This window comes from Prunus dulcis, chromosome 5 (assembly GCF_902201215.1).
Source record: "Prunus dulcis chromosome 5, ALMONDv2, whole genome shotgun sequence".
Lineage (NCBI taxonomy): Eukaryota > Viridiplantae > Streptophyta > Magnoliopsida > Rosales > Rosaceae > Prunus > Prunus dulcis.
In genome coordinates, this window is record NC_047654.1 from 1,125,492 (window position 1) to 1,147,789 (window position 22,298).

Below are 22,298 nucleotides of genomic sequence, written 5' to 3' on the forward strand. Positions count from 1 at the left end.
AAAAAATCAGAATTTTTTAGAATTTATTTAAAAAAATTTCGATTTTTTTTCATAATTTTATTGCTCAAAAAATGCCAGTCGTTGGATTAGATTTGGATAAGCTGATTGGAATCGGAAAAACAGAAAGCATTGATGTATGGGTTATATGGATATGGCTACTAATTGGTCTTTGTTTTTGTATGGTTTTGGCTAAGTTATTCTATTTCCTTTTCTGGTTGAAAGTTTATTTAATTTAGGTTTCATATGCACTTACGAGTTTGGCTTTTGGTTTAAGCATTGCTAGAGTATTCTTTGCTATTGTTTACCAATGTCCCATTGACCAATATTTTTGTTATTTTTTTGCTTTAATAGATGAAACTTTAGAGATGGGGAAGCCCACAAGAAGGACTCTGGACATATGAATTTATGGAAGATACTAATGAAAATGATTCAGATTTATTTTTCAATGCTCAAGTAGAAGATTAACATGTACCAAAAATTGGTCAAGAGTTCGAATCACTTGAGGATGCCTATAACTTCTATAACAACTATGCAAAACAAGCGGGATTTAGTGTTCGAAGTTATTGTCAGCAAAGGAGTAAAACTTCTAATGAGATCTTGAGAAAAGAATATGCGTGCTACAAAGAGGGAGTATATTCCAAAGAAGTTTCTAATGGAAGTGAAAGGCGGCGAGGTGTAGTACGAAGTGGGTGTAAGGCTAAGATTGTGTTTTTGAAGGTAAGAGAAGGAACAAATCAACAATTTGGTGATGTTAATATCCCAACACATCAACAATTTAGTCTTCTTGAAGTGCAAGCAGGAGGGATGCAAAACATTGGATATACAAAGAAAGATTTATATAACTACAAAAGACAATTGCAGAGAAAGATGAAGGGGCATGATGCATAGATGTTGAGTGAGCATTTTTTTGGTTTGCAAGCAAAAAATGAATCTTTCTTTTTCATGATAGAGGCTGACGATGATGATAGGCTTAAACATTGTTTTTGGGCTGATCGAACATCTAGAAGAGCTTATAAGTTTTATGGTGATGTGGTTGTATTTGATACCACTTACAATACTAATCGATATGGTATGGTATTTGTCCCATTGGTAGGGGTTAAAAACCATGGTCAAACTATTCTTTTTGGTTGTGGGAATCAGTAACAAAGGTGAGTCAAAGTGGATGGATGTGGTCCACAAAGGTAAACTAAATGATGATGAGTGACTATCTTCAATCTATAGAATACGTTCAAGATGGGTGCCAACATATGTGAAAGATTTTTTAAGCAGGTATGTCAAGTAGCCAACGAGTAGAGGGTGTTCATGCATTTTTCAAGTTCTATATTTCACAAAGAAATTCTTTAATGGATTTCATACTACGGTTTAATAGAATGCTTGCCCAGCAACGTCATGAAGAGATAATTGCTGATCATGTTGATTTCAATGAGCAGTCTATGTTGAAATCTCCATTGATAATGGAGAAGCAAAATGGCTGCCATTTATACTCGTAAAATTTTCTACAAGTTTCAAAAAGAGTTGTGGAAATGTTTGGCATGTGGACTCCAACTTGCAAGAGAGGATGACAATTTATGCTTTTATAAGGTAATGGAGAGGAAAAAAGATGGTAGCTTCAAGTTGAATGTGCGAGAAGTCATGGTTGACAAAGTTGCAGACTATGCTTCATGTATATGTAAGAAATTTGAATTTAAAGGAATCTTATGCATGCATGTGTTGGCATACATGAAAATGAGACAAATTGAGTATTTGTCAAATAAATATACATTAAAGAGCTGGACAAGAGCCGCAAAATCTGATATAGTTGTGGAAGAGTGTGGAAGGCAAATTACTACTGAAAGTGGTGATAATTCATTATTAATGAGGCAAACAAGATTGTCTAAAATTGCTTTTGAGCTTATTGATGGTGCTTGGTATCTCAAGAGGCAAGTAAAGTTCGACTAGAAAGTTTTGAAGGTATGCGAGAAAAGATAAATTTTGTGGTGCGTAGTAGAAACAATATATGTGGAGGCAATAATGAAAATGCAACTAGTAGTTATCTTCCACCACATTTGAATGACCCTCTTCAAGTAAGGGCGAGGGCTGCGGTAAAAGATTGAAGGGAGCAAAGGAGAAAGCAATGAATAAGAGTAAACGTCATTGCCATGGGTGTAGACAAACATGACATGACAAAAGAACTTGTACAACTCACATTAATCAGTAAGAAACTAAGTTGAATTTTTTATTTCGATTTATTTGATTTATTCCATTCAGAGACATAATATAATAATGAATTAAAAGTAATTAATAGATTCAATTAATAATAGGAAGTAGATGCCACTACTTCGAAGTCATCCTGTTAGAAAATTATAATATTTATATTTAATTTTTTAATAATTGAATGAAAATTAAATTGTGGGACTCGTGACTTTAAGTACATGACTTTTACGAATTGGTATGTATCCATTGGGAATAGTCATGTTCTTAAACGAGGAAAAATAAAGTATTATTTATTTTGTTTGTAAAATGATAATACTTTATGTGATAAGTTGCATTGTTTCATATATGAAAAGTTGCATTGTTTCATAGAAATTAAAACATTGCATCTTGGCTTAAGTTGCATTATTTCATAGAAATTGAAACATTGCACTTCTTGCCTTAAGTTGCATTATTTCATAATAAATGAAACACTGCACTTCCTAGCTTATGGTTGCAACATGAAAAGACACATTTATTGATATTTTTCAATCACATATTTTCTGAACAAAGGCCTTGTTGCCTATAAATAGAGAAGATCCTCCAACATTTCATTCATCCAATTGTCATCCAATAGTAGTTTTTAGAGCATTCATAGCATTATATTTTTAGAAATATAGTGAGTTAGTAAGAGACAAAATCATACACAAGTTTGAGTTCGCTTTTCTTGGAGGCATGTCCACCTCCATCAATCCGCCTTCACTACTCGCCGATGTCGCAGGAACTTCTGCTGCTCTTGCTCCTGCTCTAGCTCCAGCCGCCGCTGCAACTCCTGCAGCCGCTCCTGTTGCTCCTGCAGCCGCTGCAGCTCTCGCCGCCGCCGCTCCTTCTGTTGCTCATACTGCTCATACTGCTCATGTTGCTCCTGCAGCCACATCTCCAGCAGCTGCTGCTGCTCCTGCGGTTGCCGCCGCTGCTCTTGCAGCCGATGCTGTTCTATGTTGCCTTCAACCTAAAAAAGTAAGAAATTTAGTGTGCATGAAAAGACTTAAACCTTGATCCTCAAAGGAGGAAAGCCTTGTTCACAAACCACATCACCAATCTTATTTTTGTGGTGTTTTGTCAGTTACGCAATATTTATATTAACAGTCAATGGTTTTTTTTATATATAAAAAAATTTCACATATGGGCCTCCTCTTTAGCCTAATTCAAAACAAAATTTCATTCATAGATATTAAAACCCAAACAAAAATACTCTGTCTCAAATCCTAATTAGTCATTTTGTCTAATACCTAATTTTTCTTTATTGTATTCAATCCCAATGTGGCCTTCCCAAAGTGAGCTCCAAATCGACATTCTGTGATATGGGACTTCATAACTTAAGCCTTTTGGATACATCATGTCCTCCCGAAACAAAAGATATACATACAAATACGATAAATAAATAAAAGGATAAATTTCACTTTACTATCCAGAGAAAGATGGAAATATAATTTCCTTTATTTTGTTCAGTTATTCCCATAATATATATATAAATGACAACTTTTAAATTAATCTTTCAAAGTATATATATATATATATATATGTATGTTTTGGAAATAATTTACTTTAAATCATAATTAAATTGGTACCTCTACCTCCTGATCATAAAGAAATGGTAGATCTACCTTGATTGCCTGCCACGAAGTTTCTTCCGTGCTACAAACCAACAGATTGAGAGAATATTTTCTATCAGTGGAATGGAAGCCATGCATACAAATGAAAAAGTAAACAGAGAAAAGAAAGCAATCTTGTTTATTAGAGATAGAGAGTTAGCTTAATTAGCCACTCTCTCTCTCTCTCCATCCCCTCGCACTTTAGTCTTTACATTTTGTGCTGATTAAAATAAAATAGAATTCTCATGTGATATGATATCCACTAAAATCCCCCTTAATTATTTCTTAAAATTTCCATCTCGTCTCCTTTCAAAACTAAATAAATAAGACTAAAAAGCTGCAAAAAGATTATACAAATTAATTAAGCAGCCGATGAGCAGTTTAATTCGTGCTTACCTTGGAGAATTTTCCCATGAGTCCTTGTTATCAGTGGTATTCGCGTTCATTCGGTTATTACATAGTTTTGAACCACCTAAACACATAAGAAATATGGCAGGCAAAAGGGATGCTTTGAAAGGACTATTAGCATGCCGAAGGCAGTAAACATACTGAACTATAGAGCAAATGCACTGTGAGATGCCAGCAGCTAGTCCATAAATGTCAGGAAGAGTACCAAAAGGCGTATGTCGAGGAGGTGGTGTATGATAAAACCACCAGAGCATTCCCCATCTCCTCAACACAACTCTTTCCTTTTTACCTCTGTAAATTAGCTCCCAGATGGAAATGAGCACAGCTGCAATAGCGAACAGCATCCCAAATAGTGCATACTGGGGTGTTCTTGGGGAGGAAGCCTGATCACAAGCAGCTGACAAGATCTCTAGGCCAAGGCCAGTGGCTAAAAATATCCACTCTGCTGATTCTGAAGTAGCCCTCATCCCTGAAACTCAAGGAGGGTTTGTAAAGATTACTACTAGGTGCTAAATATGGCTCAGAAGAAGACTGATCTCCACGACGAGTATTTGCAAACCAGGAAACCAGTTGTTGCTCTCTCAATTTCCATAGCTAATAAGCAAGTGCTTTTCTTTGAGACATAAATACCTCTGTTTGGTTACTGTACGTTAGCCTTGTGGAGAAGGGAACTTTCCGATACGAATCCTCTGTTAGCTTGTGCGGGAAAACAATAAATATTGGAAGTGTGAAAGCAGGAAATATTAGCTTGACTTGTGGGGACTTATGGAGACTGCAGCTACAAGTTCCAGGCCTTAGGAACACAAACCCGCATATTTGGATGGGTTTGTTGGGCGTGGTATTCTTGAGGACCAGCTACCTACTTGTAATTAATATTAATACAACGATGAGCTGTCAAATACCGCAAAGTAAAGGTGGAGACTTGAAGGAAAAGAACCAAAGAACGTATGGCCAAGGTAAAGGTGGAGACTTGAAGAAAGCAAAGCTTGTAGTCCAATTTAGAGAGACACAAGGTAAAGGTGGAGACTTGAAAATTCTGAGAGCTGCAATTCATCTTTGTGGAGCCCAATTTAGAGAGACACAATAGCAGAAGAAGAGAGTGTTTTGACCAACTGGTTTCAATATGTGGTGCCGCCATGGCTGACCGGCTTTTCGTACCATTTTGGCATTTGATTATTTAGGGGAAAATCACTTTCTTTGAAAGTGATGTGCGTGTTAGTGTGTTTGGAATTTTCACAAACAGTAATTGCCCCAGCAAGGATAAATACGTCTTTCCACCTGTCTCTCAGTCGCTCGCCTGGTCTCTCTTTCTCCCGGCCGACGCCTCCACAGTCCACGACCTCCAGCTCTCTTCGCGAACCCATTCGCAGAATCGCAGAGCGAGTACAAATCGAGACCAACTCTCTCTCATCATTCCCGTTCTCCGATTCCCCGATTCCTAACATCCTCCACCATCGATCACTCCAAACGGAAAAGGTAAATAAATGTATTTTGTTTCTGTGTTTATTCCAGCATATGGTCTTTGTTTTGGTATTGAATAGATGCAATGATTTGGTTGCATTTTATGTACTGGGTCTATTGATTTGATTTGATTTGATTCTTCCATTTTCTGATTCTCCCCATCAATTTTCAAGTACCCAAATTTATCATCTTAATATTTGTTGGGTTATGGATCATTGGTGTAGAAACCAGTCTCAGGCTCTCTCGTGTCTGCATTGTTCACTTGTGTGCTTGTTTAAGTTTCTATTTTGTATTTACTTTTGATGTGCAAACATAGGAGGGTTTGTTTTTCTTGGTTCCTCTCCCTGTTGAGTGTTCACTGACTTGTCTGTCTGGGACGGAAATCACAAGACTGGGTGGGCTATAGCCTATAAGCTAACTTCTTTAAAAACAAAATCTAGGTGTTTATGTACTCTAAGCCTAAATCCTCTCAGCTCACTCCAGCCACTACCCAGGTTTTCAGTTTTCAGAACGTTAGCCTTTCCCTCCTATTCTCCACCTCTGCCAACCTTCTCTGTCCCGTGTGCCGTTCACTGTCCTAGTTCTTCTCATGTTCTAATTTCAATTCTGCTTCTTATAAGCCTCAGAGCTTCACTGAGCCCAGGTAATCGTCTACTCTTCTTTTAGTTGCGGATTTTTTAAATCAACATTTTATTTCTCATGTTTAATTTTGGGGTATAATTTAAGGTGTTGTTTGATTATTATTATTATTATTATTATTATTGTTATTTTGTCCATCAGCTCCTCAAGTTTTTCATTGCGGTTTATTGGTTTTCCTGGAGAAGCACATAGTAGGTGCTTCTCCAGAAAGCACTTTTATGACCCAAAAGCGCTTCTAAACTTTTGAAACGCTGTCAGAAGTGCTTTTAGTTGTCAAAAAACGCTTTTAAGTCTATCTAGAAGCACTCCCAAACAAGCGCTTTTAGATTTTCTTTACTTCTCTCCTTGTTTTTTTTCCTTTTCTTTTTTTCATTTCATTTTGTGTCTTGCTAGTTATAAGTGCTTCCACTTGTTTAGAATCCTCTGAATTTGCTTCCATTGTATTTTCAAATCCTGGCTCCGTCCCCACAACTGGGTATGCATTATTTTTCTTGGTTATATTGTAGTTGGTTCAACCTCACTAGAGTCTTGTTTTTCTTGCAAATTAGTTCTAGATGAAAAAGACAATCTACATAACAGAAGATATTTCCCAGGAACTGTTTTTAGAAGAAAACAAAAATTTAACTGTGGAAACTTAAATATTCTGAAAAAGACTGGGCTGTGGAAGCTCAAATACCGTTTGGTGGTTTATGCTATAAATTTGACCTCTTTTAATTTGTTGAATATTATGCCAGTATTTAATTTCCCAGACATTGGTTCTTCATCTTTGTTGGAAGTTGGAGTCAGTAATCAATTGTACAAATATGTTTGATAGGATTTACTTTTTTTATTTTTAAACTGTGATCCTCATCCACCATTACTTGCTTATAACTTACTGATTTTCCTTGTTTTAAAACTCTTTCAATTCTTTTTATAATTGTATGCTTTTGTTTTGCACTTTTTCCTATTTACTTTTATTTTACAGTTTATTACATCCGATTACAAATGCAAAAGCAAACAGTGGAACTAATTCCATTCCATCCTAATTCCCAACCAAACTATGTACTAGATTCTATTCTTTGTTTAATTCCATTTCATTGCCTTTCCTACTCCCATTCTCAATCCCTTAAGGCCTGTTTGGTGGGCTGGTGTCGACGTGGGCTTTTCTCTCCCTTAGCCTCCTTTGCTTTCGTCTCTAGTTTGAGCAAGCTTCTCTTTTCTGAATCTCTTTCTCTTATTTGCCTTCTCCACCATGGTTTCAACTCCCCTATGTGTCTGCTGTGATTTTAGCCATTGTTGCAAGGTAGCTTCTTTTTCTCCATTTTCTTATCCATTCGAGTTTGATTTTTCTCGATTTCCATGTTTAATTCTCTTCTCAGGTTACTTTCTAAAACTTTTTTCTGAATCTAACTCGTTGGTTGAAGTGGGCCTGTTTGATTTAAGTTTTGAGATTTCCATGTTTGATTCTACTAAGTTTTCACAATTCAAAAAACCGCACAAGACAACTGTGTTTTCTTATTATCGCCTTCTTCAGTTCTCTGTTCTTTTTTCTCATCTGATCTGAAATTTTCTTCCTTTTTGATGTGGAATTTGTCAATATAATTGGCAAAAATATTGGGTTTCGTTGTAGTTTCTGTTTTGGGTAGTTTTTCCTCCATTGGGTATGCATTGGAAGGTTGAATGGTTTTGGGGAAATACAATTAAGATTAAGATTTTATGCTCATGGACATACAATTAAGATTTTAGCTTATGGGATAATTAGAGCTGCGTTACAAACACGAATTGGTGGTTAGTGAGAAAAAATTGATGCTCTAAAGCAGCTGTATCTCACCTAAAAATAACTGAATAAAAACACTAATTGGGTAGAAACAACTATTAGAAGATTGTGATTCACTGTTACATGTACTATGGCAACCTAATTTGATAGCAAGAAGTGCTTAGAAACAGACAACAGATTGGCAAATTTTCAACAATTAAAAGGATAAACGAAACGATCCAGAATTGCACAAGAGAGTCTTGAATTGGTATGTTTATTACTGAGTAGCTCAATCAGAGACTAAGATTTGCTTTAATTCTCTCTCTCTCTCTCTCTCTCTCTCTCTCTTTTTTCATTTCATTTTTTGTCTTGCAAGTTTTAAGTGCTTCCACTTGCTTAGAATCCTTGAATTTGGTTCATTTGTATGCTTTCAATATGTTCTGTAAATCCGGAAAATATCAATCCCCCGCCCACAAAAACAAATGCGAATCTTTTCACTCAGGGTACAAAAGAAAAGCTTAGAGATTCAGCGCATTGTATTTTCAAATCCTGGCTCTGTCCCTACAACTGGGTATGTATTGTGTTTCTTGGTTATATTGTAGTTGGTTCAACCTCACTAGAGTCTTGTTTTTCTTGTAAATTAGTTATAGATGACAACTTTTTTAAAGTACAATCTACATACATAAGATATTTTCCAGGAACTATTTTTAGAAGAAAAGAAAAATTTAACAGTTGCGGAAATTTAAATATTCTCAAAAAGACTGGGCTGTGGAAGCTCAAATACTGTTTGGTGGTTTATGCTATAAATTTGACCTCTTTTAATTTGTTGAATACTGTGCCAGTATTTAATTTCCCATACATTGGTTCTTCATCTTTGTTGGAAGTTGGAGTCAGTAATAAATTGTACAAGCTGTTGAAGAATACACGAGTCCCACATCGGAAACTTAACAAAATAGAAAGTCCCATATAATAAATGGTTCCTAATAACATCGACGCCTTTTGTGTAAAACCCCACGCCTGCGAAACAGGTGGTTAAGTTGGGGACAATCCCAATATCTATGTTGCTAGTGGTGGGCCAAGGATCCGTCCCTCTTAAATCTTAACACAAGCATATTTGATAGGATTTACTTTTTTTATTTTTAAACTATGATCCACATCCACCATTACTTGCTTATAACTTATTTGATTTTTCCTTGTTTTTAAACTCTTTCAATTCTTTTTATAATTGTATGCTTTTGTTTTGTACTTTTTCCTATTTACTTTTATTTTACAGTTTATTACATCCCATTACAAATGCAAAAGCAAACAATGGAACTAATTCCATTCCATCCTAATTCCCAAGCAAACTATATGTACTAGATTCTATTCTTTGTTTAATTCCATTTCATTGCCTTTCCTACTCCCATTCTCAATCCCTTAAGCCCTGTTTGGTGGGCTGGCTTCGACGTGGGCTTTTCTCTCCCTCAGCCTCCTTTGCTTTCGTCTCTAGTTTGAGCAGCTTCTCTTTTCTGAATCTCTTTATCTTATTTGCTTTCTCCACCATGGTTTCAACGCCCCTGTGTGTGTGTGATTTTAGCCATTGTTGCAAGGTTGCTTCTTTTTCTCCATTTTCTTATCCATTCGAATTTTATTTTTCTTGATTTCCATGCCTAATTCTAACATTTGAACTCCCGTTGATTTGGCTGCTTCTCAGTTTACTTTCTAAAACTTTTTTCTGAATCTAACTCGTTGGTTGTTGTGGGCCTGTTTGATTTAAGTTTTGAGAATTCCATGTTTGATTCTACTAAGTTCTCACAATTCTAAAACAGCACAAGACAACTGTGTTTTCTTATTATCGCCTTCTTCAGTTCTCTGTTCTTTTTCCTCCTCTGATCTGAAATTTTCTTCCTTTTTGACGTGGAATTTGTCAATATAATTGGCAAAAATATTGGGTTTCGTTGTAGTTTCTGTTTTGGGTAGTTTTTTCTCTGTTGGGTATGCATTGGAAGGTTGAATGGTTTTGGGGAAATTTTATGGTTTTGGGCAATTGGGTCTTCTGGGAGTGTTTGATTGTATAAGCTGAGGCTGAGTCCTAGTCTTAGTCTTGTGCATTTGAGGCTCTTTCCAAATCTTGTGCAATTGGGGCTTTTGCTCATATAATGTGCAATTGGGTCTTTTGCTCATATAATGTGCAATTGGGTCTTTTGCTCATATAATGTGCATCAAATGTGTTTATATATCACCTTCTGTGTACCAATTAAACTGTTTTTAATGGCTTGTAGTAAACCAGTGCTGTATAGATTTAATTTTGGGAAGGAATGCATCTGATTGTTGGGAATGTGCTGGTAGCTCCATTGAGTTCAGTCAGATAATTGCTAATTTCTATTATCTAGCCTTAATAATGTTGTCCATGCTTCATCTGAGTTACCTGATAAAATTTTACCCAATATGTTAATAGACTTGCTAATTTTTGATATCCAGCCTTTATTGGGCTGAGTCACTGATGTTGCAGTAACCATATATGAGTTTCAATGGTATTGAACCTTTCACTCCTTAAGTTAATTTGTTGTCATGAATCATGATCACCATTTTAAACATTCATGTTTCTTTATTTTTATTACTTTGAAAAATTTGTGTTCTTGGATGCAATACAGCAACATATGAATGGATAATCTCGGGCTTTTTTTTGCTACTTTCCATTGATGTACATATCTTTGTTTATGGCAGCCTAAGCTTCCTGGTGTGAGACCTGTCATTTTGAAGGCAAGCAAATCAAGAGCTGATCTTCTCATTGAGTCATTGAAGCTGGTGATAAAATATACTAAACATTAATAAAAAGATAAAAGATTTAAGTCCAGTCCAGCTCAGTGCTGTACCAAACAACTGACAAGACTCAAACCCAAGCCAGTCCAAGCCAGCCCAGTCCAATACTCGAAGCTGAATCCATGCCAGTCTAGGCCATCCCACCAAACATGCCCTAAGGGCTATCACCAAATTACAAGGATCATAAAATATGACTCTCACGGCAACGCATTGTGTCGCCTCAATCCCAACATACCCAATCTGCAAGCATCAACATAAACCTCCTCGATCTCTCTCCCAGCGGATCTTATCAAGATCAAATAGAGTCTCAAATGTTAAAATTCCGCAGTCGACCTCTTTAACCTTCGAGCCAAGAAACGAGTAAGTTTCCTAGTCAAGTATTTTTACATGCGCATATTCCTGGGCAACTTACAGGATCAACTTAGAATTGTGCAGGTGTGAGTGCTTCAATCTGTACGAGCAGCAGGTTCCATATGGTCAGGCGTGGGCTTGGCAGAAGAGCATAGTTAACGAGAAAAAAACTTTGATTCAGAGGAATGAGGATTGCTCGGACTCGCTGTTTGTTCTTCAGCATCGTCCTGTGTATACCTTGGGGACTGCTAGTTCAGAGCAGTTCCTTAATTTTGACGTCAAGGACTCACCTTTCGACATTTATCGAACCGAACGTGGCGGCGAGGTTACATATCATGGTCCTGGTCAGGTATATGTCAATGGATGAATTCATCATTTAAACTTTTTATGTTTGCCATTACATATCATGGTCCTGGTCAGGTATATGTCAATGGATGAATTCATCATTTAAACTTTTTATGTTTGCCCTTGGTGGTGAAGAATGAATCACAATTTGAACATATTACTTAATTGTTTAGAGGCTCAATTTCTCTAACTTGTGTGTGTGTAGATAGTTATGTACCCCATTATGAATCTCCGAAATCACAAGATGGATCTTCATTGGTACCTCAGGTCACTTGAGGAGGTGATCATCCGTGCGCTTTCAAAGACATTTTGTATCAAGGCATCACGGCTTGAGGGCCTCACTGGTGTTTGGCATGGTATGCTTCCTATATGAAAGACATGATATTTCGCCTTTCAAAATAATAGCTTAGCATATTTTCATAGCCATGCCATTTGGTTGCTCTCGTACCTTCCATTAAAAGCAGTGATTTCTTGTTTCCCTAATTCTGTTGTCTTACAAAGATAAAAGAATATTGGTAGAGGAAATAAAACTGGGATGTTCCTTTGATGTTTGTATCTAACTTTCTTCAGGAACCCAGAAACTGGCAGCCATCGGAATACGAGTATTACAGTGGATAACGTATCATGGCTTAGCGTTGAATGTCACCACTGACTTAACCCCTTTTCATTCGATAGTGCCCTGCGGGTTACGAGACTATCAGGTTGGAAGTGTTAGAGGCTTGCTGAAGGAATTTCAGTCATCCACTGACTGCGAAAGAGCACGTCTACCTGATCCTGATGATGGCCAGCTACTTGATATTACTTGTAAATCTTTGATCAAAGAGTTTTCAGAAGTTTTCCAGGTTAGAATCAATTATGAAACCATCTCAAGGTTGGAGTTATTAGAAAGGAAACCTGTAAACCATTTGGAAGAGGAAACTAATTAATTGAGGGCTTGAGCCCTACATCTCTGAATCATTGTTGATGTGAAACACATATTAGCCCTTGGATTAGAAAAATGTATTGGGCATATTCTTTAAATAAGCCGAAGTCTATGAGGTCCAAAAACGCGCTAATAATAACCAAAGTATTATAAAGGGAGCTTGAGATTCAGGCCCCTAAAACCCATATCAAAACTCGGGATAATCCTTTGTTCTGGGGCGATTTACAACTATCCAATTAAGAATTCTCAAATGTATTAGCAAGTGCATCAAGATGCAGCCATCGATTCCCATTTTCAAAAACAAAAGAACACTCCAAACACCTATACATTACAACACTGCCACTGAATTCATAAAGACCCAAACCCAATTTTCACAAAGCAAAATCCAAACAAAGACTCCAAAAAGCCCAGCCCACTTTTACAAAAAAACAAACCCAAAATAAATAAAAACAAAACAACACACACTACCCAAGGCACCCTGCCAGACTCTGTCTCTCACCTCTGTAACGATCGATATCCTCCATAACCACCAGAAAACCTACATACATAACCACCAAAAAAATCGAAAGGAAACTGCAAAAGCATTACAAAAACAAACAACATTTCTTGAAAAAAGATTACAATCTTGTTCGACAACAAAAGTAAAAGCAGAACTCAAACCCATTTACTTATTTTCTGAAGTTTCTTTTCCATTCAAGTTATTAACATGCAATAACACTTGGGTTTTGTAAAAGAAACCCGAATCTGCAAGAAAGACTCACCACAGCCTCAGGATTCTAAGGTATACCCACTTTCTATATTTTTATATATATTTTTATTTATCAGTATGACTATATTATCTGAAGCTCAAAGGCCTAAAACCAGAGTGAGGAGGAAGCTCTCTTCTCTTTGGTTGGTTAGTTAGTTTCTTCCCTCCAAGGCCTCGAAGCCACTCTCAGACTGAGAGTTTGAGACTGCGAGACTGCTCTGTTAGATTAGATGATGAGATGAGATGTGCCTATTTTGCTTATTAGGCTTTGCTTTGGGATGAGATCGCACTTCTGTTGCACTGCAATAGCAGTAGAACTTTGGTTATTTAAAATAATGTGTCATTGAATTACAGATATGTCAGGCAAAGAACCTTTGAAAACCGCAAAAAGGCCCAAGGAAACAAAAACAGCCACATCATCACCAACCAAAACCACAAAGAAAGCCACCATAAAACCCAAGAAAACAACCAACACAAAAGCAAAATCCAAAACACCAAAGACAAGACGATCCAAACTATGTTCAAATCAAAAGCAATATGCTCACTTTTCAGACCACATTGCGCAACATAAAGGACAGACGTAATGCAAACAAACAGGCCCTCAGACACCTAGCCAAGACACCATTTTGGAACCTAATCAGTGCTTACAGAGAGGGCTACCTAACAAACACAAATTGCAAAAAGTCTAACTATGACATTCTTAGACTAATCAATACCTACAACCCTGAGACCAAAAAATTCAACTTTAGAGCTGGCAATGAGTACGCAATTACAAGCCAAGATGTGGCTGACATCTTTGGGTTGCCGAACCATGGCAAGCAGCTGCCAAACACAACAACATCAACTAGACCGAAACTGGATTTTGTGAACAAATACTTCATGGGAGTCGAAACGCTCACCAAGACTGAAATTGATAGGTTTCTGGACAAAGCACTGGAGGATGAGACACCTCAGGGGCCAATGGACGTCACAAGGTTCATAATTCTAGAGTTATTCATCAGCAACTTATTCTGTAACTCAGGATGTACACTAGCTTGGACATGTGTGACAACAATAAATACCGTGAAAGATATGAAGCAATATAACTGGGCAAAGGGTGTGCTGGACTACATGCACTTTGGTTTGGACCAAGCAATCAAGAACAAGAAAGACAAGAAAAAACAGCCAAGTGTCAGTGGATGCCTTGTTCTAATACTGGTAAGAAACTACATCCCATCCGTTGTTAATACTATAATCGCTTTCTCTTAATATGTATTAACACGTCACATTGAAAACCATGTTTGTAGTATTGGTTGTGTCAAAGAGGTAACTTGATAAGTCCTATTGTTGGAAGAGAAGACATGACTCCGGCAGCTGCGAGATGGAGCCTTCCAGAGCTGAACGTGATGCTAACTCATTTGAAAAATGAGCACATTAAGGTACTCATCATCCACTATATCAATATATATATATATATAATTCACAATCATAGCTACTGACTCCATTACGAAAATCAGATAACCATTGCTGAAAATGAAGACGACAATGAAGAAAAAGAGAGCGACACTGAGCATAATGATGGTGGAGATGATGAAGATAATGAAGAGAATCAAGATGAGAATGAACAAGAGAATCAAGACCAATTGCTTAAACAACTGCATAAAAGGTATAAACAAGCGGTTCAAAATCAAGAATCCAAATTAACTTTGAATGATTGGGTACACTTACCTAGACTCCACAAATATTTAGATTTGATACATAGATTTGAGTTTTATAGCTGGATTACTACTAATCTGAATAAGGTATGTTATTGACTAACTTGATTCTAATTTTAATGCTTGTACAGTGCAAGGGTAAAAAACAGAATACTGGCAAAGGGGAAAATGATATTGCTCAGCGACAACTGTTTACCAGTGGTGAAACTGTGAAAAATGATGCAGAGCAAACCACATCTCAAATCCATGAGCAAAAGGTATACTTTTCAGCAATTAGACAAGATAAATGATTCAAATATCCAAGTACAACAACCTTAATTCAATAATTCTTTCTTTCTTATTTCAGCAGGAAAAAATGAATGAACACAACATGGATGAAGACATTGCAACTAACCAAAATGAACAAGTGGTATAAAAACTCAAAAAACAAATTCAAACTACTTTCCCCCTGTTGTATGAAAGAAAATAAAAAAACTATATTTTTTTTTTTTTCCTTTTAAAACGATGTTGATGACCACAATTGACACCACTTTTAATGTCCAGCAAGAGAAGCATCAGCAACAACTTGAATCCCAACCCGACAGCCAAGAAAAGATGTATCAAAATATTTTTGTGGAGATGGTGGGGTCAATACCAGAGTACTACAAGGATGAAATGAAGCCTACCCATGATCGCATCCATGAGCTCAAAGAAGCAGTTGATTATTGGATAGACAAAGCAGAAGATCTCAAGTATAAGATGCAGGTTGCAATTCAATCGTGCATGGAAAAAAATGCTTTTATTGAAAAAGTCTGTAGTGAAAAGGAAGCTGCACAGGAAAGAACAAAGAAACTAAAGAAGAAGCTTGAACAACAAGAAGAACAAAACAAAAAGCTACAAGCACAACTAGAGGAAGAGAAATTGAAGAGGAGGCACCTGCAGAATAACTATGAACTGCTTGAAAGAGATAAAATGTCATGCATTGAGACCATGAAACAAAATGACTTTGATATTGCATCTTTGGCACTATGGGGTTTATAACATTCTTGATGCCATCTGCAAGCAAAGACTGGAAAGCATGCTAGAGATTTTCACTTGATGGGTAAGAAATGTTCATGATGTTGAAACTGAAACAACAAGGCACACTAATAAACTGAAACAACATGGCACACAAATTCGCACATTGGTACATATAAAAGATAAACTGTTATTACATTGATACTATGACAAGACTGTTATTACACTGACCATGTAATGTGACAACACTGCTATTGCAGGAGTGCATTTTGGAATGGAAAAAGAGTCATTGTACAAGGGTTGATAGACGACACATCAATATCTAATGGATGCCTATAAAGAGTTACTTGAAGTTGAGGGGAAGACCAACCCTGTAAAACAACAAAATGCATGTGGTGATTTTAATGGAACCCAACAATCCTATCTTTTGGAGTTTAAAGTTTTAGATCAAGAATAGGAATTTTTTCCCATTCAATCCATATATGATGTTTGTCTAGTTTTGGAATGAAACATAACTAAGGAATTTACCTAAGTTGACTGGACTCAATTCCACTTAAGAGCCGGAATGGAACTACAGAGAGAGTGGTATTTCTATGCCATGGAACTACTTGGAATGTAAAATCACTGCAAATGCCCTTTCATTAATTGGCTGTATGAAAATTAGAAAAGAAAATAACTCCAAGATAGTGAGGAAATGAAGTACATTCTTATTCCAACTATATTATTCCGTCAAACAAACGGGTCTAAGTTTCAAGTGGTTGATCGTGAATAGAACTAATGTGACAGGTTTACTAAAGCAATGTCATTAAAAAAAAATATGTTGAAGTTTGATAATGTTCTTGCTTATATATATATACCTGAATTTGTATTGGAATCAAAAATATTACAATGTCTACTAACTAGTGTGTCCTTTACTTTCTCTCATTCCTACTCTCATTACGAAGTAAATTACTTGGATCACCACCTTTTTTTTTTTTTTTTTTTTTCAAACAGAACCTCCAGTTTGTGTCACTTTAGTCACAAAAAGCGGGGGTTGAGTTAGGATTAGATTAGAATAAAGGTTCGAAAATGAGCTGAGATTAAGTTAGACCCAAGTTCAACTATTTTCCATTGTAAAGAGGAAAAAAAAAAATTTGAAGAGTTTTGAAAATTTTAGTCTTGGAGATCTAGCAATATATATTCAATTCTGTCAAAACATTTTATACATATTTATCAGTTGACAGTATTAAAGTCAAAATTCAAGTGATCTCTTACTCTCTTTTCTGTATTGTTTGTGTGTGTATATATTATATATCTAAAGTCAATCTTTACTAAATACAGGAAGTGCATGTCCTTCGTTGCTTAATCATGCTAGCATAAACTATACTTCCACCATTTTTATTAAAATTTGACATTGAATTTTTTAAACTTAATTTAGCATACTATTTTTAAGAGTCAAGACAATTTACCGGGATCCAATATTGTTCACTCGATCCTAGGCTCACATTCCAAATTTTCCACATAGTTGTTTACAATATGTAGTATTTGAATCCATGTTGGACCCTTCTTCTGGGCTATTTTTTGTCAACGTACGGCAGGAAGGGAAGGCGTATTTTCTCATGCGTATTATTAAAATATCAATTGAGTTCGAACTTAAGACTACTGACCTATAAATGAAAACCTTTTTTTTTTCTTTTTTTTTTAAACTAAACTAAACTCCTGTTGACCCCATTAATATATTTTTTTCAATTTAATTATAACAACGATGTAAATCACAAGCAAACATCATGAGAAGCTGAAGCTCAATAAATAAACTAAAATGTTAGAATATTTAGCCCAAGCTTACATTTTACAAGTTGAGGTGTACGCCTGGCCAAGCCTGACCCACGTGTCCATTTTATTAATAAGTCAACTGCAGCTACCAAATAATTAAATAAACTGGTTAGTCCATGATTAATAATTGTTAAGTAAATAACTTATAAATATACAGAATGTCAAGATGATAAATTATTGCAAGATATAATTTTTTAAATAGGAGAATCGATCAAAACTCCAAAATTACAACTGGCTTTGTCAAAGCTTCCTTGAATTAATGCCACTTGTATTTTTATACGATCCATCATGGGTTTATGCAAAAAATTTGTTTAGTTTAATGTTTTATTCTACGCATGTACATATTACGTACGTGCATGTGTACTTCGAATAAAATGCAACCACGTGTCTACAGTGGCATGCATGGGTCCGCACGCCAATTAAAGATCATAGGTCAAAACATGTTTATATATATATATAAATTAGTTTGATTTAATTATGTAAATATTTGAGAATAAATTATTAGAGTTGACAGTTGATGCTTTTACTCTGTTTACCATTCTGATTAATGAATTTTAATACTTAGTTTAATTGAATTGTGACAAAGAACACTTTGAAAACAGCTAGCCGCACCTTATCTGTAAAGCAGAGAAAGACTTCTACAGAAAGCGATTATGTGAATTTATATTATTATGATATGAATATTTGTAAAAAAGTTTCCTAGACTGAAATCGGCTTTGCGGAGTCTCCAGCTGTTCGAACTTTACTTTTTATATTATCTACATGTACTCTATTCTCTAGGGTGCTTTTTTTTGGTCTGGCAAATTACTCTAGGTCTAGGGTGTAGAATAGGATTTACGGCAACAACTTAAACCCTAAAGCTAAAATCTTAAAATCGAAGTCGTAAACATTACAAAAGATTGCATAAATGAATTATGACAGTTGGGTAGGATAATATGTCTGTCCCAAGTTCAAATACCTCTCACTTGATTTAACATAATTTAGGCTATTACTTTATAAATAAATAAAATGACAGAATTGTTAGCATTCAAATGACCTTACGTGGTGTTCAAATATCAAGTGATCCAAAGAGTCATATGATATTTCATGCAAAGGGGACTATGCACAATTAGCTTTGAATGATCAAAATAATCTATTTTTAAAGTTTTCCTCCAATTATCATTCATGTGAAAAATCAGCTAAATTATAGACATTGTAATCTTCTAGATTGTATTTAGTTGCAACCTTTAAATCACCTAACAATTTTATATATGACTTTTTCTTTTTCTTTTTCAATTGATGATCTTTGAGCAAAGTCATGAAATATAGGTAGCCCTAAAATTTGAAATGTTGGGTAAAGATTCACCAACTCATACATAAACTCAAGAAAAACTTACATATGAGCTCACAGACATAAAAACCCCCAAATTATGTACCCAAACTCATATCCCACATAAGTAGATTTTCGATCATGAGTTAAAGTATAGGAGTTTGTCGGATCTTCAAATAATCGGGCACGAATTAAAAATAAATTGGAGTGATTTTGTGAAATTAGCCATATAATTTATAGTTTGTGTATTTGAGAACATCATAAGAAGGTTGTTATTAATTAGGAGTGGTTTCCACCCCTAAAGGTGCAAAATACCAAATTAAACATGCATGGGGGAAGAACAAGTGGTACTATTTTTGTCTCTCATCCTATCCCATCCCATACCCTTCTGTCCCATTCAAGAATAAACAAATATGGAACAAACAGGAGAGATACATCATAATCATTAATTAAGTTTGAATGCAGGAATGCATAATAATAATATAGCAAAATTGACTTGTTTTGAGCAAGGGGGGGTTTATGATACTGTATAGTGGATGACCGATGACCCCATCCCACCCGTCAAAAAGTTGGAACTTATCTGAATCCAAAACAAAAACAAGTTATTTAAAGTCCATGCAAATTGCAGCAAACTGGGGCTGCCCTTCTAGGTGGTTTTCTCACAAACTAGGAGTCGTCTGGTTTTGATTTGGGCCCATAGACTTACGGCTTTTGACATACAAAACATACATACATACATATACGTACAGACGTTCATCTTTGAGACACGTCATGCGTTGACATGCATTAATGATAGATCATGGGTTTGGTTCTTAAATCTGCAACATCTTCCTTGTCTTGATATATATAGAAATATTGTACATGTTCTCTGGGATACATGAAAGTTTCACTTTCACGTTACATATATATAAAGCACAAGATAAAAAATCAGTCAAAAAATCAATATGATTTTTTAACGTGTGGTCTCCCTGCTCTTTCCTAGGTTCAATTAACAAGCAAGGTTCAATGATCACAATGTTCAAGATCAACTTGAAGTAGGGGTAATGACCCCACTCCAAGTTGGGCACACAATGAGTGGATGATTATTTAAAGCCGCTTTTTTTTAAGTTGTAAACTTGTTGAGCTAAGTCTATGTCAAATCTTATACCAAAATAGTAAAAAAATTTGAGACGTTGGTTTTGAGTGAGATGACGTTCGGATCTTTAAAATTAATTATCAACCAGAAAAAATCTTAATATATAATATAATTGTATACAATCGGTGATAAGAAAGTTTTTCTCAATCAACGGCCATACCCATCGGATAACAGGGAGAATATTAGCACAAAATGATTAATTCTAGTCAAATTGCTTACGAACACTTATAACTAGCTTGGCATCTGGTCAATATCCTCATTCCAGTTAATGATAATAGCGGTGGGAATTGATACTCGATATAACTTTTTCGGAAGCCAAAGATCGCAATCTGATCTGGTTATAGTCTTTTTGTTGATTTTTTTTTTTTTGGTGACACGAAAGTAAAAGGATGTGATGATAATTGATGAGTGATTTAGTTTGACAGAAAAAGGAAAGCTGATGTCAATCTCTTCAAAAAGATTTGAGACCTTTTTGGTATATGGTGGATCGCAAACTCTTCTTTCAAGGGAAGGGGAGAGAGAGAGAGAGAGGAGAATCTTGTCATTATACACATTCCCAATTTGTACATAGTATATATATCGTGCATGTATATATATAATAATATGGTAGTGTCTCGTCCTCAAGAGTAAAATCCAACGATTTTTTTTATTTTTATTTTTTGGACTTGGAGTGGAGCTAGATACACTATCAATTATCAAAGGTGAATGTCCACTTCAAGTGTCACATTAGTCGACCTAGTGGGCTCTCTCTCTCTCTCTCTCTCTCTATCTCTCTCATATAGAAAATAATAAGAATGATAGCTGGAACCAGGCACTCTCAAGAACAAGGAAAAGAGCCAAAAAAATCCAATTCAGATGATCCAAAATTGACTTCCCTCTTCCAACTTAAGTTTATTTTATAACTTTAAGATTTGAAAATACATGTGGTATACCACATCTATGGATTTTAACAAATAGGTTAAGTATAGTGCTAGTCCATGACTAGGTCAGAAAATTAAAACTATATGCTGCCAAGAAATTATGGAATCTATGCTTTACCATAAAAAAAAATATGAGAGTTAAATAAATAGAACGAACACAAGATATGATCTTTTTTTATTTTCATCTGATATAACCACAATATTTAGTTTACAGCTGCCTAGGTTTGATTCATCTTCCTTAGAAGGTCACTATCAGGATCTCATCTCATTGTCTCTTGATTAATAAGTCTAGCTTACTTTTTCGCTTTATATATTGTTTTGCCTTGAATTAGGTAAAAACTTTCGTGTTACGTATCATCCTGTTATTACAAAAATGCTTCTAGCAAAGAGTATTTATGAGCAGAAATGCTTCTTATAAAATTAGCCTTAGGTTTATTCATTATTTAATCGTATAATTATCTAACTGATGAATTATTTTCGAATGACAGAAATGCATTTTCATAGTCAAACTTTTTTTTTTTTTTTAAAGTACAGTAGTCAGACTACTTGACGTTTTAGAACAAAACCAAAGCTCTAATTCCCTTTAAGTGTCCCTTCTGAGTGAAAGTGAAAAAAGATTTGCTTTCGTATTGAGAAGAAAATAATAAAACTATTTTGTACCATCTCAATTCATCATCTTCTTCTATACAATATTCTCTTTAATAAAAATGGATTGAGATGCATAAGATGATCGGTTGAGATGTAACAAATAATACAATACTGATAAGTAAATTGCTCTATTTTCTATTTAGTGTCGGTTTGGTACCCTTTTCATGATTGAGTTTTAGTTTTTATGTTAATGCCACAAATGAATGTGGATCTCACCAATGGCAATGTAATAACAAAAAAGCAAAATATATAAGAACAAAAAAGTAGTGTATGTGGTATGAGTTTGCTCGGGACACGTGGATGCATGAAGTAGATATGCAGGCATGAGTTTTCTCCTCTCTCTCTCTCTCTCTCTCTCTCTCTCTCTGTTTCAACATTGCAAACTTTTTGGATGCATGAAGTAGATATCGTGGTCATTCTACTTTTCCCTTCATTAATGTTCAAAGTTGGCATCACCTTGACTTTTCTCTTCCAATTCTTCTTTCCTTAGCCCACACATTTGTGGACATTTGTGCAACTGTGTGGATCATGGATGAATTATACAATGGA

General features: G+C 35.5%; 3 protein-coding genes across 10 annotated transcripts; 2 read left to right on the forward strand and 1 right to left on the reverse strand.

The window, feature by feature from the left end:
• Nucleotides 1-2,757: 2,757 nt before the first annotated feature.
• On the reverse strand, nt 2,758-5,042 carry LOC117627287 (protein DDB_G0276689-like). 4 transcript variants are annotated; one of them, XM_034359294.1, is made up of 4 exons: nt 4,863-5,042; nt 4,221-4,701; nt 3,801-3,867; nt 2,758-3,181 (listed from the first exon to the last, which is right to left on the reverse strand). In XM_034359294.1, the coding sequence occupies exons 2-4, from the start codon at nt 4,697-4,699 to the stop codon at nt 2,918-2,920; spliced, it is 810 nt and encodes a 269-aa protein (XP_034215185.1). In that variant the 5' UTR covers nt 4,700-4,701; nt 4,863-5,042; the 3' UTR covers nt 2,758-2,917. The 4 variants fall into 4 exon arrangements, with proteins under 4 accessions (XP_034215185.1, XP_034215187.1, XP_034215186.1 ...); XM_034359296.1 differs by having other exon boundaries at nt 3,837-3,867; nt 4,221-5,042; XM_034359295.1 differs by having other exon boundaries at nt 3,807-3,867; nt 4,221-5,042.
• Nucleotides 5,043-5,057: 15 nt separating this feature from the next.
• Nucleotides 5,058-12,522, forward strand: LOC117627286 (octanoyltransferase LIP2p, chloroplastic-like). The gene is made up of 5 exons (XM_034359292.1): nt 5,058-5,708; nt 10,774-11,229; nt 11,305-11,569; nt 11,771-11,921; nt 12,136-12,522. The coding sequence occupies exons 2-5, from the start codon at nt 11,060-11,062 to the stop codon at nt 12,489-12,491; spliced, it is 942 nt and encodes a 313-aa protein (XP_034215183.1). The 5' UTR covers nt 5,058-5,708; nt 10,774-11,059; the 3' UTR covers nt 12,492-12,522.
• Nucleotides 12,523-13,129: 607 nt separating this feature from the next.
• On the forward strand, nt 13,130-16,571 carry LOC117628483 (uncharacterized protein DDB_G0290301-like). Of its 5 annotated transcripts, XM_034360955.1 has the most exons (8): nt 13,130-13,268; nt 14,153-14,432; nt 14,522-14,653; nt 14,732-14,932; nt 15,061-15,186; nt 15,276-15,338; nt 15,473-16,010; nt 16,186-16,571. In XM_034360955.1, the coding sequence occupies exons 2-7, from the start codon at nt 14,196-14,198 to the stop codon at nt 15,947-15,949; spliced, it is 1,236 nt and encodes a 411-aa protein (XP_034216846.1). In that variant the 5' UTR covers nt 13,130-13,268; nt 14,153-14,195; the 3' UTR covers nt 15,950-16,010; nt 16,186-16,571. The 5 variants fall into 5 exon arrangements, with proteins under 5 accessions (XP_034216846.1, XP_034216841.1, XP_034216842.1 ...); XM_034360950.1 differs by lacking the exon at nt 13,130-13,268 and having other exon boundaries at nt 13,757-14,432; XM_034360951.1 differs by lacking the exon at nt 13,130-13,268 and having other exon boundaries at nt 13,757-14,432; nt 15,279-15,338.
• Nucleotides 16,572-22,298: the final 5,727 nt, after the last annotated feature.